The sequence below is a fragment of the Trachypithecus francoisi genome, unplaced genomic scaffold (genome assembly GCF_009764315.1).
Source record: "Trachypithecus francoisi isolate TF-2019V2 unplaced genomic scaffold, Tfra_2.0 Lachesis_group13, whole genome shotgun sequence".
NCBI lineage: Eukaryota > Metazoa > Chordata > Mammalia > Primates > Cercopithecidae > Trachypithecus > Trachypithecus francoisi.
In genome coordinates, this window is record NW_022681458.1 from 128,397,645 (window position 1) to 128,414,081 (window position 16,437).

The 16,437-nt window shown below is 54.5% G+C and overlaps 1 protein-coding gene across 5 annotated transcripts in view; it reads left to right on the forward strand.

Annotated features, from left to right (window-relative positions):
• Positions 1 to 16,437, forward strand: part of MYO7B (myosin VIIB) — a 103,161-nt gene that overhangs the window by 73,527 nt on the left and 13,197 nt on the right. For all 5 annotated transcript variants that reach the window (XR_004441842.1, XM_033231868.1, XM_033231870.1 and 2 more), the window contains 9 exons: positions 51 to 230; positions 844 to 1,053; positions 1,187 to 1,354; positions 3,572 to 3,649; positions 3,801 to 3,928; positions 11,109 to 11,235; positions 13,058 to 13,177; positions 14,277 to 14,450; positions 15,144 to 15,371. Coding sequence is in view for 4 of the 5 variants with exons in the window: in XM_033231868.1 (XP_033087759.1) it covers positions 51 to 230; positions 844 to 1,053; positions 1,187 to 1,354; positions 3,572 to 3,649; positions 3,801 to 3,928; positions 11,109 to 11,235; positions 13,058 to 13,177; positions 14,277 to 14,450; positions 15,144 to 15,371 (1,413 nt within the window). In the remaining variant the exon portion in view is untranslated. The remainder of the gene's footprint in view (positions 1 to 50; positions 231 to 843; positions 1,054 to 1,186; positions 1,355 to 3,571; positions 3,650 to 3,800; positions 3,929 to 11,108; positions 11,236 to 13,057; positions 13,178 to 14,276; positions 14,451 to 15,143; positions 15,372 to 16,437) is intronic.

Below are 16,437 nucleotides of genomic sequence, written 5' to 3' on the forward strand. Positions count from 1 at the left end.
GTAGGCAGGGCTGGGCCCCCTGAGCCCTGCTTGGTAAACTTCCCCCACAGGGTGTGCAGGCGCCGCTGGTCATCCCGGCCGAGGGGCAGAAGAGCCAAGGCGCTCTCCCTGCCAAGAAGCGCAAATCCATCTACGACACCGTCACTGACACGGAGATGGTGGAGAAGGTGTTCGGCTTCCTCCCTGCCATGATTGGGGGCCAGGAGGGCCAGGCCCCACCGCACTTTGAGGTAACACAAGCCTGGTGTCCACAATCGGCCCTGGGAAACCTGCCCTGTCCGTGAACTCAGCCCACCTCTCGGTTCCCTGAGAAGCCAGAGCAGTGGCCGAGTGTGTGCTGCAGCCCTGCTGGTCCTGCACGGAAGAGGGGAGCGTGCGTGGGTTCTGTGGTCAGAGTCTTCGAGTCAGGCAGGCTTCCCACCTGCAAGACTTCCTGCAGCCTACTCTACCAGTGCTACTGGGCTCTCCGTCACACAGCATTCCCCGTGTATATTTGACCCCACCCGGGCACCCCCAGAGCACCTTTGAGGCTGCTGCTCTGCAGTGTGGCTGGGGAAGCTGCGGTGAGGATGGTGCATGCGGCAGAGGACAGTGTCCCAGCATGGCGCTAGGAGGGGAGAGGGCAGGAGGAGCCCTGCCCCTACCCGGCAGGGTGTGTAGAGAGCCCTGTGCCGGCACACAGCAGCCCGCCTGAGCCCACTGAATGTGGGGATAGGTGGTCTCCAGCACCTGAGGGAGCAGGGTAACACCACAGCCCCTGTGTTGCCCGGCCTGCTGGACAGCCAGCTGATAGGTTGGTATCTGAAAGCCCTGCTGACCTGTGTTCTCCCTCACTGGCCCCAGGATCTGGAATCAAAGACCCAGAAGCTGCCTGAGGTTGACCTGGACACAGTCCCCATGGTGGAGGAGCCTGAGGAGGATGTGGATGGCCTGGCCGAGTACACCTTCCCCAAGTTCGCTGTGACTTACTTCCAGAAATCAGCCAGCCACACGCACATCCGGCGGCCCCTCCGATACCCGCTGCTTTACCACGAAGATGACGCTGACTGCTTGGTACCAGGGTTCACTGGTTTCTAGTGGCTCAGGCCAGCCCCGAGCCTGGGGTCTGAGCTATGGCTCAGGGGAAGAAGGGAGGGGCTGGAGTCACCGATGGGTTCCCACTGGGCCTTCTGTCTTGTTTCCCCAGGCCGCCCTGACTGTGTGGAACGTCATCCTGAGGTTCATGGGCGACCTCCCAGAGCCAGTGCTGTATGCCAGGAGCAGCCAGCAGGGCAGCTCCATGATGCGGCAGATCCATGGCACGCTGAGCAGGGGGCACGGTGCCCAGGCTCCACAGCACAGTAGATTTGCACAGGCAAGTGGGGGGCAGCAGCGGGCAGAGGAGGGCGACACCTGCCAGGTGCCTACCGGGGCCCAGTCCCTGGGGCAGCTGGACAGCACGGAGAGACAAGACCTGGAGCCCTCTCCTTAGCGTCACCCACTGAACCCATCCCCCAGGCCATGGCGCGGGTGCTTTCAGTCTTGAGTCATGCTCAGGAGCTCATGAACCCCCACCCCGGGCTGTTTGAATTATGCATTCATTAACGGAGAGTGTGCCCTGGACTCTGAGCATTGGGTGTGACTTGAGCCAGATTCAGATGCACATAACAATAATAATAACAGGTGTTATTGACTGACAGCCTGCTATGTGCCAGCTGCGTCTCTTAATTCAGTTCCCAGGCGGGCCAACCCTATAAGGTAGGGATGACTATGTTTATAGCTAAAGAAATGAAGAGCTGAAATGACCTGCCCCCAGTTGCAGTGGACATGTGTATGGGACCTGGGCTTTGACTCCATTCTGCTGAATTCAAAAACCGAGCTCCTGACCCATGGTCTACCCTGCCCTCTAATGAAAGTTAATTCACATCCATTTTTGATCAAAATCCTTCCTAAGGTCCATTTCCATGCTGTAATCTTAGTGGAACTAACCAAGAACTGTCCAAAGGAATTACACAGCAGTGACAGCACTCAGTGGCCCACCAGTGGCAGGAGCCCATGACTGCCCCATGTCCCAGCCTAAGGTGGGACTTAGCTCAATACCTGTGGGGTCCTGTGTGCAGACTAACTGCATGGGAATCTAAAGGAGCCTGCAGCCCCATCACATGGCCAACCTTGTCTGGGATTACAGAGAAGCTGCCCAGGTCCAAGCCCTGACTCCTTGATCTCTGGAGGTATGGGCTCTGCCAGAGTGTGTCAGATATCTATAGCTGTGTAACAAATTACCCCTCCAAACCTCACTGCTTAAAATAGCACATGTTCATGATCTCACACAGTTTCTGAGGGTCAGGAGCAGCTTAGCTGCATAGTTCCAGCTCAGGGTCCCTCATGAGGTTGCTGTCAAGCTGTCCCCTAGGGATGGTGTCATCTGAAAGCTTGCAGAGAAGCCGCTCCCAAGAGGGCTCACTCACATGGCTGTTAGTGGGAGGCCTCAGTTCCTTGTCACATGGGCCTTTCCACAGAGCTGCCTGGGCATCCTCACAACGTGGCTTCCCCCAACATGAGCGACCCAAGAAGGAAAGCAAGAAGGAAGGTGCAAATGTCCAGTCTTGGAAGTCACATACCTGTGGCTGTGGGAGGGGCCCACACAGGGCGGGAATTTCAGGACACAGGGATCACGGGGGCCACCTTGGAGGCTGGCAGCCACTCAGAGTAAAGACTCTGGGAGGCAGTCCAGCCAACCAGCACCTCTGGAGGGTGGACATGGGGGGAAGCAGGACTGGCTTCCCAGAGGTCAGATCTCGGGTTTTCTGTCCTGCACCTGTTTGTTAAGTACCCATGATGTGCCCCAGGCACAGAGCAGTGAGCCCAGCAAGCCTCGCTGCCCTCACGGACTTTGCCAGTTCATGTGTTTCATGGCCAGCCCCTGCATGGTAAACCAGCTTTGATGCACCCAGGAGCTAGTGCCTGGCCCTGGACCAGGCTGACCCCCACGCAAGCTCAGTCCCACACTGAGCTCCAAGTTTGGCAGCAAATTCTTCTCATGACACCATCATGAGAAGGGGTGGCCTCTGCCTAAGGAGAGCAACAGATCGTAGTGGCTGACAGCCAGTCCCTCCCTCCCACCCGGCCTCTCAACCCCGGCTCTTCGGACCCCCTGCAGAGCACCTTGCAGTGGCAGGACATCCTGCTTCATCTGCCATCTTTACTGAGAATGACGATGGCCTGGGGCTCTCGTAAGCACTTGTGCGCAGACCCAGTCCCACCTCCCAGGGGTTTACTGGGGAGAGGCACAAGCTTTGGGATCAGAACAGCCCTGAGCCCCTCCCTGGGGACTGGTGACCCACTGAGCAGCTTTGATCCAGTCTCTTGCCCTCCCTGAGCCTCTGATTCCACACCTGGAAGTGAGGATGGGACATGCACCTGTGTGTGTGGCAAAGCTCCACCGAGCTGAGGGACTGCATGGTGCTTTATAAATCGGGCCAAGAAATGGCTGGGTAAGAGGGACGTGTGCTCCACCCCAGGGGGCTGTGGGGTCAGCATCACTGAGGTGAGCCCAGGCTCACCTTCCTGAGGGAACTGTCTCCCTCCACAGAGATCTGGCCTCAAGGACAAAGGAACCGAGGATATCTCCTCCATGAAGCTGAAGCGGTCCTCCTGGATCATGGGCCAGGTGAGCCCAGGGCACAGAATCTCTGCTCCCAGCTCTGCTGCTGGCCTGCTGCAGGGTTCCAGTCTATTGCTTCCCTCCCTGTGCACCAGTTTCCTACTTGGCAGATGGGGGAGAATTATAGCTGTCCTGATGGCTGCCTTTGGGTTTCAAGGTGGCCAGCCAGCTGAACATTGGAGAGGAGGCATTGGAGCCCAATGGCCTTGGTGCAGACCGGCCCATGTCCAACCTGGAGAAGGTGCACTTCATTGTGGGCTACGCCATCCTGCGGCCCAGCCTCAGGTCAGTGCCCACTCGCATCCCAGCCCCATTCAGAGCATCAGATCCCCTTGCTGGCTCTCAGCCCATGGCCACAGCCTCCCCCACCACCCCTGTGACACCTCCCTGTCCTACAGCCTGCAGGCTGGGTCTCGGGACAGCAGATGTCATAGCCACCGAGGGTTCTCTATGTGCTCTGCCTTTAAAAAAGCCATGAGTAAAACCCGGTTCTAGGAAAAGAGTCATCATGGACCAGCGATTCCTTTTAGAACAGGCTGTAGTGCAGGGCCCCGTAAATGAATGGCTTCCTCATTTATATGATATATTTTGTACTTTATATACAATTTGCTTTATAGGAATGGGTTTCTATACCAATTAGAAGAAACATGTATAGTCAGCCTGCAAACACTGTAGTTCCCCTCCGTGTTGGCTGAATGCATAGAAGCAGAATTCGAAGATACAGAGGCTGATTGTTCACTGCTTTAAGGGACAGACTACTGTGTTGTAGGGGTTCACTTACTTTAGGTTAATACTTTAAACAAAATTAGGGAAACTGTTGGTCATTATTTCTTCACATTTTTTTTCTACCTCATTCTGTCTCTCTCTGTTCCTTCAAAATCCACTTAAGCCTCTGTAAGATTATTTTATATTGTTCTTTGGGTACCTAGGGGTCCGCTTATCTTTTCTTTTTCCTCTGTGTTCTTTAGATTGAATAGTTTCTATTGACCTGTCTTCAAATTTACTGATCTTTTATCTTCCCCAGTCTGCTGTCATATCCATCCAACAAATTTTTTATTTCAGATATTGTATTTTTCAGTTCTAGAATCTGTACTTGGGTCTTTTTTATATTTCTGTGCCAAGATTTCCTATTTGTTCATTCACTATGAGCATTGTTTCCTTTATATCCGTGAGCAGAGTTACAGTAGTTTTTAAATCTTTTCTGCAAATCCAATACCTGGGTCATCTCAGGGTCAGTCTCTATTAACTGTCTTTTCTGTTGAGAATGGTGGTGTGTTTGTCTCCTCACATATGTGGTACTTGACTGTTTTTTCCTCATAAGTCTAGTACTTTTGGGTTGTATCCTGGACATTGAGGATGGTATGTTAGAGACTCTGGATTCTGTTATACTCTTTCAAAGAGCATTGACTTTTTAGTTTAGGAGGCAACTACTTTGGCTGGACTCAAACTCTGTCTCCACCAAGATGAGCAGAAGCTAGAATCCCTGTTTCATTATTTTAGCCTTGGCTAGAGTACCTGGAGTCTGCCCCACCGTGCATGTCAGGGGCCAACCAGAGATTTGGGAAGATTTTATGTGCAAAATTTAGGACTCCTCTGATTCTCTTTATTCCAAGATTTCCTTTCTCACTTTCAAGCTGCTGTGGGTACCCTAAACTCTCTCCTCTGGTTCTTCAAGCCAGTAAGACTACAGGGCTCCTACTCAAGTTTTAGCTGCCTGCCTGACACTAGCTGGCCAAGTCTTTTGACTTAGCTGGTTCTAATTCTCTCACGGTAAATCCTCACTGGCCACCACACCCTCCAATATGGCAGACACATAAAAGTTGTGTTTGAATGATGTGTACTTTGGGTTCTTCAGACACCCCCTGTAGGCACTGCCATACAGTGCTGGTGTCCAGCAGTGATACTGTCCAACACTGATCCCTTGAGTCTCCCTACTGACTCTAGGCTGAAGTGGAACATCCCACAGCCTCTTCTTGCTGGGGTCTTCTAGAAAATGGGCTGCCTGCTTGTGCGGGATCCCATCTAGATGCCTGAAGCTCAGCTCCTTCCATGACATCTTTTGGTCAGCAGGAAGCTCATGCCTGCTCAACCATACAGTACCTGTGTAGCTCCTGTCTCCTGTCCTCTCTCCTCCTGGCCCATCAGGATGGGCTCAGAATTCTCCAGGAGCAAGCAGGCACTAATCTCTTTGTTCATGGAGGTCCCTAACTCCAGGGTACAAAAGTCAAGCACTGGCAAGAACTCAGTCAACAGGCTCTATTCCAGTACCCTGGGAGGTGGCAAATGGGCTTCTGGAGCTCAGCAGGCATCAGATGGGGAGTGACATGGGTCTCTTCTCTGGCAGCCCCCATCTCTCTTGGCAGTTCTCCTGGGGTCCCCCTCACCACCCTCGTCACTTACAGGGAGTAGAAATGGGCCACAGATCTCTCTACCCCCATGATGTCCCTTCCAGGATCACATTCCAAATTTCTTATCTTCCCTTATGCAGGCTGAAGGTGGCTTGGTGGCTGCACTAGTTGTGCCACCTTTTAGTAAATCCTACAAGAATGTGTCTCTTTAGAATGTTGGATGTGAGCATCCATTTGTCCTTGGCTGTAGGGGCTTGGTGAAATTCCCAAAGCAGTTGCCCTGTTCCACATCTGTCACACATTCCATACACACTGGCTCATGACCCACTCTGGGTCAGGCCCTAGCCTGAGGGCCGGGGACAGAGATGAAGACATGTGTCTGTCCTGGAGGAGCTCACCCTTTAGTTGGGGGGCACGAGAGGACCAGGAAATTCACAACACCAGTATGGGCTAAGATGGAGGTCTGTTCAGGGCTCCATAGGGGCACCAAGGAGGAGTGACCTTAGTGCCTACCTGGGCCAGGAAGGAGGAGGGGTGTTTGCCAGAGGAAAAGGGTAACAGGTCACCTGTGACAGACTGCCATGATTACTGAGACCGTCACGACTACAGTTACTACTGTCACTACTTGAGACTGTTATCATGAGGTGGAAGGGGGACAAACGTAGAAATGAAAACTTAAGACAAAAGAAGCTGTATTAAAGGAAGGGGCCAGGGGAAGAAGGAGTCCCTGCTCCTAGTCAGTAAAGACAGCCCCCGCCCTGAGCTGCTTCTGCCCTTAGTATTTATTGGGTAGAATGAGCAGGGAGGAGGAGGAGGTAACGATTGGTCAGCTGCTTAACTGATCACAGGTTCATGTTATTACTAACAGGCTTCAGATGTGCCCTGTAGCTCATCAGAACACTTGTGCCTGGATCATGACTGCCCTTGGCATTCCTTCTAGGCAGTAGACACAGTTTATCAGCTTGCCAACATTCTGCTTTTATGAGAACAGTTTGCTGTTTGCTCATATAGCCTCTAGTGGTACACTGAGTTGATCACGACCCTCTTTCAGCCTGCAACCTCCCTCCCTTTTTGTTTTTGAATTGAGAAAGGCAATTGCAGGCTATGCAGCCCTTAATTGCCAGTCGGTGGTGTGTTCCGTCTTCGCCTTCAGCTGGTACTGGGGGAACCAGGCCCATGGTTGGGATCCATGGGTCCCTCCAGTCTCCCGTTGCGTGGTCGCACACACCTGAGGGCACCCACATGGTTTGTTCATTTCCTGTGAAAACACAAGCATACCGTCGTTCCCGTTAGTGAATCTACGGAAACAGAAGCAAAGGCTTTTGTGGCTGCAGCCGAGAGGCATGCTGTTGCTGAAGCATCCACTGCACAAGCTGCAACTCAGCTTCTGCCTCTTTGGTTAATTACTGCGGGGTACAACTCCATTGATAGCAAGAGCCAGGCTCTTTCTGATTAACGGAAGACACAGAGAAAACAAATCAAGAGTTTATCCTTCTCGTGCAATAACTCAGTTAAAAAAAAAAAAAATTCCTCAAGCTCTATTACCTTGAGAGACCGTATCCATAAGCCCACAAAACTTTCTTCAATTCACACTGCACAAGTGGATCTACTAGATGCTGTGGGTTGTGATAGACACATCTCTCTCCTAGCTGTACTTCCAAATCCCTGATCACCTCACTTCTTACGTAGAGAAGGGTACAATTTACAGGGAACAAGCAACAGTTAAGTAAATAGTCTCCCGGTTCGAAACCCAAAGGCCTTGTGACATCACCACCACCTGAATTTCTCCTTCACAATCCCAATCAACAACTCCTGGGATTACAATAATGCTCTGTAAGTTAATACAGCTTTTATCTCACATTAATCCCACGTATCCTGTTGGCAAAGGTCCCCAAATACCAGTGGGAATCGTGGTGAGTTTGTCTCCTCCAGTTAACGTAACACACTCTGACTGGGAGATCCAATCCTGCGTTTCCAGGCAGTCCTGGGAAGAGGGAATCAGTGTACCTCTGGAGACCCAGCCCTGAAACGGAGCTGTGGCCTGGACGGGGAATGCCCTCATTGTTTGAGGTGCCCGGGTCCAGGCCCCCTTCTCATTTCCAGATGAGAAATGAGTGCCATTTTGATGAAATTGTGAGTGGTGCTGATGAGCCCAATGATTTCCTTTGTTGTAATGAGGGCAGTCTTGGCGTTTTTTCTGTTGAGAGGGGAACTGTGTTATAGGATCTGCCCAGAGGTCTGGCAGTGTTCTTTTTTGAAATGTCCAATTTTCCTACACTTACAACATTTTCCCACTTCAGGGCTTAACCCGTCGGCTTCTTTTACATCTGTCAGCTACCCAATTAGCCATTGCCCGAATCAACATTTGCACAGCAATGAAGTTCAGTTCCCACATCTTGACAAGCTCTTCCCCATGTTACCCTGATTCAAAAACTTCCCGTTCTTTGTACCTCTGGGACACTGACCAGTACCTTTTTGAGCACTAACCTTATACTGCCAGCAGACTTGAAACGGGGTTCTTGTTCGCCTGGTTTTTAGTTTTTTCTGGGCTTTTTTTTTTTTTTTTTTTTTGCTCCAGCAGACCTTCCTCACTCAAGTCCCCGTAGGACCCTATCTGTCTTTATCTGTTCCTGTAAATTTCTGCTAGTCTTTGCTAGTCCTTATCTATCCCTGTCTGTCCCTATAGTCCCTGTTAGTTCCTGCAAGTCCCTGTCTTTCCCTACTTATCTCTATTTGTCTCTGTCTCTATTTCTATTTATCCCTACTTATCTCTGTGTGTCCCTGAAGGTCCCTTCAGGTCTGTTTGTCCCTGATTGTCCCTGTTGTGTCCCTGTCCAGGCACCATTTGCCACAGTTTGCCACTGTTACTACTTGAGACCGTCATTACGAGAGTTACTACTGTCACTACTTGAGACCATAATTACGAGACGGAGCCAAGGGGGATGAATGTAGAAATGAAAACTTAAGACAAAAGAAGCAGTATTAAAGGAACAGGCCAGGGGAAGAAGGGCTCCCCACTCCTAGTGCGCAAAGACAACGCCCACCCTGAGCTGCTTCAGCTCTTAGTATTTATTGGGTAGCATGAGCAGGGAGGAGGAGGTAACAATTGGTCAGCTGCTTAATTGATCACAGGTTCATATTATTACTAACAGGCTTCAGATGTGCCCTGTAGATAATCACAAGAAACACCTGTGCCTGGGTGGTAGCCTGCCCTCAGCAATCCTTCTGGGCGGCACAGTTTGTCAGTTTGCCAACATTCTGCTTTTATGAGAACAGTTTGCTGTTTACTCATATAGCCTCCAGTGGTATACTGAGTTGATCACCACCCTCACTCTTTTGGCCTGCAATAGTCACCCTTGAGACAGCCCCATAGGGTCTGGAATTTCTGAGTGGTTTGCCATAGTTGGAGCATGGAGCTTCGATTCTATCCTAAGGGAAGTGGGGAAAGTTTTAAGCAAGAGAGGATCTTGATCATATTTGACTTCCAGAAAGACCTCCCTGGCAATGTGGCAGGATGGAGCCTGGGGCTGGGAGGCCAGGCAGGGCTGCTACAGAGATCCAGAGAGAGCTGATGAGGAATTGCCCAAGGAACAGGAGCCAAGAGGAGGGGACAGAGGAAACATGCAGGAGACACATGGCAGCATGTGGGGGCTGGTTGGATGGTCAGGGCTGTTGGGTTGTGGGGGCCGGTTGAATGGTGGGGGGCGGTTGTGTGATGGGGGCCAGTTGGTGGGGGTTGGTTGGAGGTGGGGGCCGGTTGGGTGATGGGGGCTGGTTGGATTGTGGGAGCTGGCTGGATGGTGGGGCTGGTTGGGTTGTGGGGGCCGGTTGGATGGTGGGGGCCGGTTGGATTATTGGGGCTGGTTGGATGGTAGGGGCTGGTTGGATTGTGGGAGCTGGTTGGATGGTGGGGGCCGGTTGGATGGTAGGGGCTGTTTGGATAGTGGGGGCCGGTTGGATTGTGGGGGCCGGTTGGCTGGTGGGGGCCGGTTGGATGGTGGGGGCCGGTTGGATGTGGGGGCCAGTTGGGTGATGGGGGCCGGTTGGATTGTGGGAGCTGGTTGGATAGTGGGGGCTGGTTGGTTATGGGGGCCGGTTGGATGGTGAGGGCCGGTTGGATTATGGGGGCTGGTTGGGTTTTGGGGGCTGGTTGGATGGTGGGAGCTGGATGGATGGTGGGGGCTGGTTGGATTGGGGGAATGGAGGGATGAAAGGGCTCCAGGATGACCCCCAAATTTCCCGTTTGAGTGAATGGCTGATGGCGATGCCTGTAGAGTACAGAAAGAGAAGGGATGCAGGAACTCAGAGAGGCAGCCATGCACATTGCTTCCCAACTCTGTTCGGTGACGTCATGTCGCAGTTGACATTGGCTTTGGTGGGAACATTTACACCACAGAAATAAGCCAATGCTATGCTTTCCTTCCTGGGGAGTTGGTTGATAAACATTTACCAGCACACCACGGAGTATTAGGGGGAAAGATGCTGGCCTCTGGAGACGTGGGATTTGAGGCGCTAATGGGCCACTTTGATAGCATGATAGAGGCTTGAGTCCATGGGGAAGGACGCAGGAGAGAACCGCCCCCAACTCAGCCCTTCCAGGAGTGGGGAAGCTCCATAGACTGTGGGAGTGGAAAGGGTCAGGAGATGGGGTTGAGTGGTTCCCATGAAGTCCTCACTTTTCTCTCTGCTGTGGAGGGGAGGGGCTGCATTCAGGGAGGGAGGTGGGGCCTCAAGGCAGAAGGAGAAATGAACGTAATCATTATGAGGCTAGATCTCACCGTGAGGCTGGGGATCCCACACACCTGAGAGCAGATGGGCTGTATAAAGGGTGCAGCTGCTGAGGACAGGGCTGTGGCTGGAGAACCCGCTCCTTCCTGAAGCTGAGCCCCACGCTAAAGGACCGAGAGCACAGGCCACGGGAGAGGAATGGAGTAGGGATACAGAGCCTGGTGGCACTGTCCTGAGAGAAGAGGAGGCTGGGCAGGGCCCCAGTGCTGGAGAGGTGCCCTGCATATGGGACCCCCCCACAGGTGCAGAAGAGCTGTGTGCCCAGGTACCCCTGTCTCCTCTCCTTCTCCAGCCCCCAGCCTACTCTCCCAATGGTCTGTGTCTTTCAGGGATGAGATTTACTGCCAAATCTGCAAGCAGCTCTCGGAGAACTTCAAAACAAGCAGCCTGGCCCGGGGCTGGATCCTGCTCAGCCTCTGCCTCGGCTGCTTCCCCCCCTCAGAGAGGTTCATGAAGGTGAGAGGGCCCGGGAGGGCGGGCAGGGGGCAGGTTACAGTGGGAGCATAGGTAGCCCTTGGCCCTGGAGCAGGTCCACAAATCCCAGTCCGTGGCCCGTTTCTCCTGCTCCTGCAGGCCAGATGGGCAGCCGTGCCTGTGTTTCTACAGGCCTCAGTTTCCCCATCTGAAAAAGAGGACCCTGCTCCTGGCTCCTTCCAGCCCCTATGCAGGGTCTGCAGGGTCATTTCACTTTGGCTCAGGTGCCAGGATGGCGCTTCAAGACTAAAATGAGAAGGTAGATGACACGGGCCTTGAAAAGACAGGTGTCCAGGAGTGGGCCCTGCCTGGAGATGGGCCGCGGCGCCTCTTTCTAGTTCTTGGGACTGAAAATGGAGATGGGTTGGCCGAGTGTTAGTAGCCCCAAGCTTCACTGATTTCATACACCTTTAAATTCTGATTATAAAATTAAAATGTGAAAATCCAGAACATCTAAAGCCAAAATAAAAGTCATCCCCACACTCAGGTAACTTCCATTAATATTTTCTTCTGGTCTTTCCTGGTGTTACAGGGTTCTTATGATCAAACAGAAAACACTTTCTCACATGTCCCCTTGGGGACAGCAGGAGCCACGGTCACTGAGGCCATCTGTACATGGCACTCAGGCTGCTCCTGACACCAGTAAACCCTTCCAGGCTGTCCCTCCCCACCCCAAGGCAGAAGAAACAACATCTTTCTGTGACACAAAAAGAGCTTCAACGCGTTTTCTCGAACATGTCTGGGACATGGATTCTTCCACCTTTTTTTTTTTTTTTTTTTTTTTGAGATGGAATCTCGCTCTGTCACCCAGGTTGGAGTGCAGTGGCGCCATCTCGGCTCACTGCAGGCTCCGCCTCCCGGGTTCAAGTAATTCTCCTGCCTCAGCCTCGAGAGTAGCTGGGACTACAGGTGCGCATCACCGCACCAGGCTAATTTTTGTATTTTTAGTAGAGACAGGGTTTCACCATGTTGGCCAGGCTGGCCTCAAACTCCTGACCTCAGGTGATCCTCCCACCTTGGCCTCCCAAAGTTCTGGGCTTATAGGCGTGAGCCACTGTGCCTGGCCCTGCACTTTTCATTTACTGTCTTCATTATGTTTTCTCATGGTATCAGCCCCCCAGATGCCAGCGTGGTACCTCTCTGTTCCAGAAGGCACTGGAGTTGTGAGTGGGCACTTAGAGTTCATCTTCCAGTCATTCATCTCCATAGATGCCACCATGATCAAAAACCACACATCCACCTTTTTTTTTTTTTTTTTTTTTTTTTTGAGGCGGAGTCTCACTCTGTCGCCCAGGCTGGAGTGCAGTGGCCGGATCTCAGCTCACTGCAAGCTCCGCCTCCCGGGTTCCCGCCATTCTCCTGCCTCAGCCTCCCCAGTAGCTGGGACTACAGGCGCCCGCCATCTCGCCCGGCTAGTTTTTTTTTTGTATTTTTAGTAGAGACGGGGTTTCACCGTGTTAGCCAGGATGGTCTCGATCTCCTGACCTCGTGATCCGCCCGTCTCGGCCTCCCAAAGTGCTGGGATTACAGGCTTGAGCCGCCGCGCCCGGCCACATCCACCTTTAGGACAGGCCTGCATTGTTGCAGCAAAGAGTGTGCACACGTCCGGACTATGCGCCGTTTGAAACACATTGCTGCTGTTCCTCAGAAACACACTAATCCATGTTCCTTCTCACAGGTGTGAGGCGCCCCTCCATGGACCTCACACGTTGAGTATTATAATCTTTAAGTCCACCTGGGCAGTGAGTAGAAACTGGCCACCTTTCTGAGTGTCTTCCTCCCTTCTCCCCTCCTCACCTACCAGTATCTACTGAACTTCATTGGCCAAGGGCCGGCGACCTATGGCCCCTTCTGTGCCGAGCGCCTGAGACGCACCTATGCCAATGGGGTGCGTGCAGAGCCCCCCACCTGGCTGGAACTGCAGGTAGGGGCCGGCAGGGGTGGGACCTGGCAGGGTGGGGTGGTGCAGGCCCCCAGGGACCCCCACATAGCTCATGGGATGCCTTCCTCTAGGACAGAACTTTGTCCTCCGAGCCCTGCCATCTCCTCTGCGGTACCTCCCATGCTAGTGGTCCCTGTGAGTGCCCCTGGGGCTCAGCCTCCCCAGGCGTGGCCCCCATCTCCGAATCCATATTCCTTTACGGCCCCACTAGCTAAGGGGGAAATCACCGGACCCATTCATTAGCATTACAGTGCGCCAGTTGCTTCCAGCTCTCCCCTCCAAGGGCATTTCACTTGGTGACAAGGGCAGTGGTCACACCATGGTTGCCATCCTTGGTGGCATTGCTGTTGGGCACATGTGCCACCTCAACCTGCTTTGGCAACTGTGTCATCTGTGAGTTCTCGCTGTTTTCTCAGGAAGGGTCATTCAGAACAGCCAGCCAGGGTGGCGAAGGCACCCCTGCACCTGGCTCTACACAAAGCTCTGGCCGCAGCCTAACCCTGGCAGGTGCTTGCCCTGTGGCCTGAGGTGCCCTAGACCAGGAGCTGCGGGTCACTTCCGCTGCACCTTCTTTCTGTTTTCACCCTGCCCCCGAGCCCACAGGGGCTCCCTGCCATGAGCCCTGGAATTGTAGGTGAACTTGCAGTAGCTGTGCATGTTGACACAAGGGGACGATACATAAAGGCCCCAAAATGTTCCCGAGTCCTGGACTCAGATTCCCAAGAGCTCCGGGTCTTTTGTGAGGTGAAGTCACTGAACCACACCAAACTCAAGATTCTCATAAAAGCAGCCACTGTGGCCCGAGGCTGCCCCCGCTGGAGGTCCAGGAGGACCTGGACGCCTGTGGCTAACATTGCTCTTGCCTGGTGGCTGTGCTCCCAGCAGCAAACACCTGTTGGCCTGAATTTTGTTTTCCATGCCAAGCCCGTGGCCTGGGGCTTCAGAGGGCCCACCCCCGGGAACCCACGGGATGGCAAGCAGGGCCCATGGACTGGGGAGAGGAGGGAGGTGGTGGATGGGGGGCTGGCCTCTTGTCCATAGGTTCCGAGAGGCCGGGGAACTGAATCTCATCTATCCCCAGGCTGTCAAGTCCAAGAAGCACATCCCCATCCAAGTCATCTTGGCCACTGGAGAGAGCCTGACCGTGTCTGTGGACTCAGCCTCCACATCTCAGGAAATGTGCGTGCACATCGCTCACAAGCAGGGCCTCAGCGACCACCTGGGCTTCTCCCTCCAGGTCGCCGTGTACGACAAGGTACTGACCAGGCACCCTGCCCGTCACCTGCCTCCCTCATATACCCAGGGAGGGCACCCCGAGGCTCAAGCCCTCTCACCTTTCCAGCCCGGCCACCGCCTGCCCTCCCAGCCGCGAGGCACAGGCAGGTGCACACATACACACACACGCGGCAAGCAGCCTGTCCTCCCACACTCATAGGGTCACCTCGCAGCTGCACCTCAGCCCCAGCAGTGCCACGTGCACACCTGGTCCCCACCCAGCTGCCACGCACAGACATCAGGCACTCACACCAGTCTCCTGCTCCAAACTCCCTCATGCCCAGGAGCTGTGGACACCCTTGCAGCAAACATGGAGGGTCACACCAGCACAGACCCTCACCGCCCACACAGGCACCCCCAATTCCACACCCTCAGACTCAGACACACACCAGTCTGCCAACCAAGGCACCAGAGGCCGAGTCACATCGGCCGGACTCATGTCTGCCTCCTTAGGGAAGGGGCTGCAGGGAGAGTAACGGGGAGTGGCAGATAGGCCATTGCTGTGTGGAGAAGCCCTTCAGTTGTCTACATGGACTCAGCAGTGTCACTCAGCCCGCGCTGGGCTCCAAGGGCCCCAGGCCCTGTCCTCCACTTGCACATGCTGACGGTGGGCATCCCCGTGGGGTGGGGCATGCAACAGCTGCTAACCCCCGCTCCCCGACTCTGGCCTCAGTTCTGGTCCCTGGGCAGCGGGCGTGACCACGTAATGGATGCCATCGCCCAGTGTGAGCAGCTGGCCCAGGAGAGGGGTGAGAGCCAGCGCCAGTCACCCTGGCGCATCTACTTCCGGAAGGAATTCTTCACCCCCTGGCACGACTCCCGGAAGGACCCCGTTAGCACTGAGCTCATTTACCGCCAAGTCCTGCGTGGAGTCTGGTCTGGCGAATACAGCTTCGAGAAGGTGAGGGGCCTTAGAGCCAAAGCCACCCTGGGCTTTGCCATCAGGAAGCATCCCGTAGAGGAGGCGCCCAACTGGCTTCTGAGGCCAGGTAGAGGGTGGAGGGGCAGGAGGCCAAGGGCAGAGGAACGGGGGCCAGGAAAGGGGGTCACAAGGGTGCAGGTCCCTTCTAGGCCCAGCCTCTGTTTCCTCCTCCCTTAGGCCACAGGTTTGTCCACGCCTCCGGGGTCCGTGGTTCCGGCAGCAGGTCCCAGAGGACCCAGGCCTGCCTGGCCTCACCTCTCCTGCTCTGTTTATGGGGCAGTGAGACCTGGTGGTCAAGAACGTGGCCTTGGAGCCCTAATGCCTGAGTCCCACCTCCCCCTCTTCTTGGCATTGTGACCTTGCAAAGTCCTGTCCCAGCTGAGCCTCGGGCCCTCATCTGACTGGGGGGCTCGGGAGGGGCTCTCACCTGGACTGTGCAGCGCGTACCGGGAGCTCTTTTGTAGGGTGATTGTGAGAAAGCAGCGATTGTGCCCCTGAAGTTCTGGGGGCAGCAGGCACAACCCTCCTTGTGCCGAGTCAGGAAGATGCTGTTCAGGGACCCATTGGAGGCGGCCACAGCAGTGCAGGAAGCCCACTTGGAAGAGGCATGGGCAGGGAGTGACAGGACACCAGGCTCCACGAGGCTTTGGTCTTCCAGAGGGAAGGGGCTTCTTGGGTCCCGCCCAGCTGAGCCCCGGCAGAAACTCCACGGGGGTGGCCACTGGTCTCTCTTGACCAGCAAGGACTGGAGCTCCGATGGGGAAGGAACTTGCCACTCAGAGCAGCCCTGCCGGGGTTCATCGCAGAACTGGAGAGCAGCCGTCGTCCTTAGGCAGAGGGCCTGTGGGGCTCAGGCCGAGGCCTCTGGGATTCCCGGCCTGCGTGGTGACCCAGTCAGGGCATGCAAGGAGGGGGAAGGTCCTGCGTGAGCTGCAGGTTAGCTCCCCTGTGCTGGGGCAGGAGCTCTGCCACGGGTCAGGGGCATCCCGGGGAAGGGTGAGCCCTTACTTCTCTCACTCGTCCCCGTGGGTGCCCTGGGCTGTGC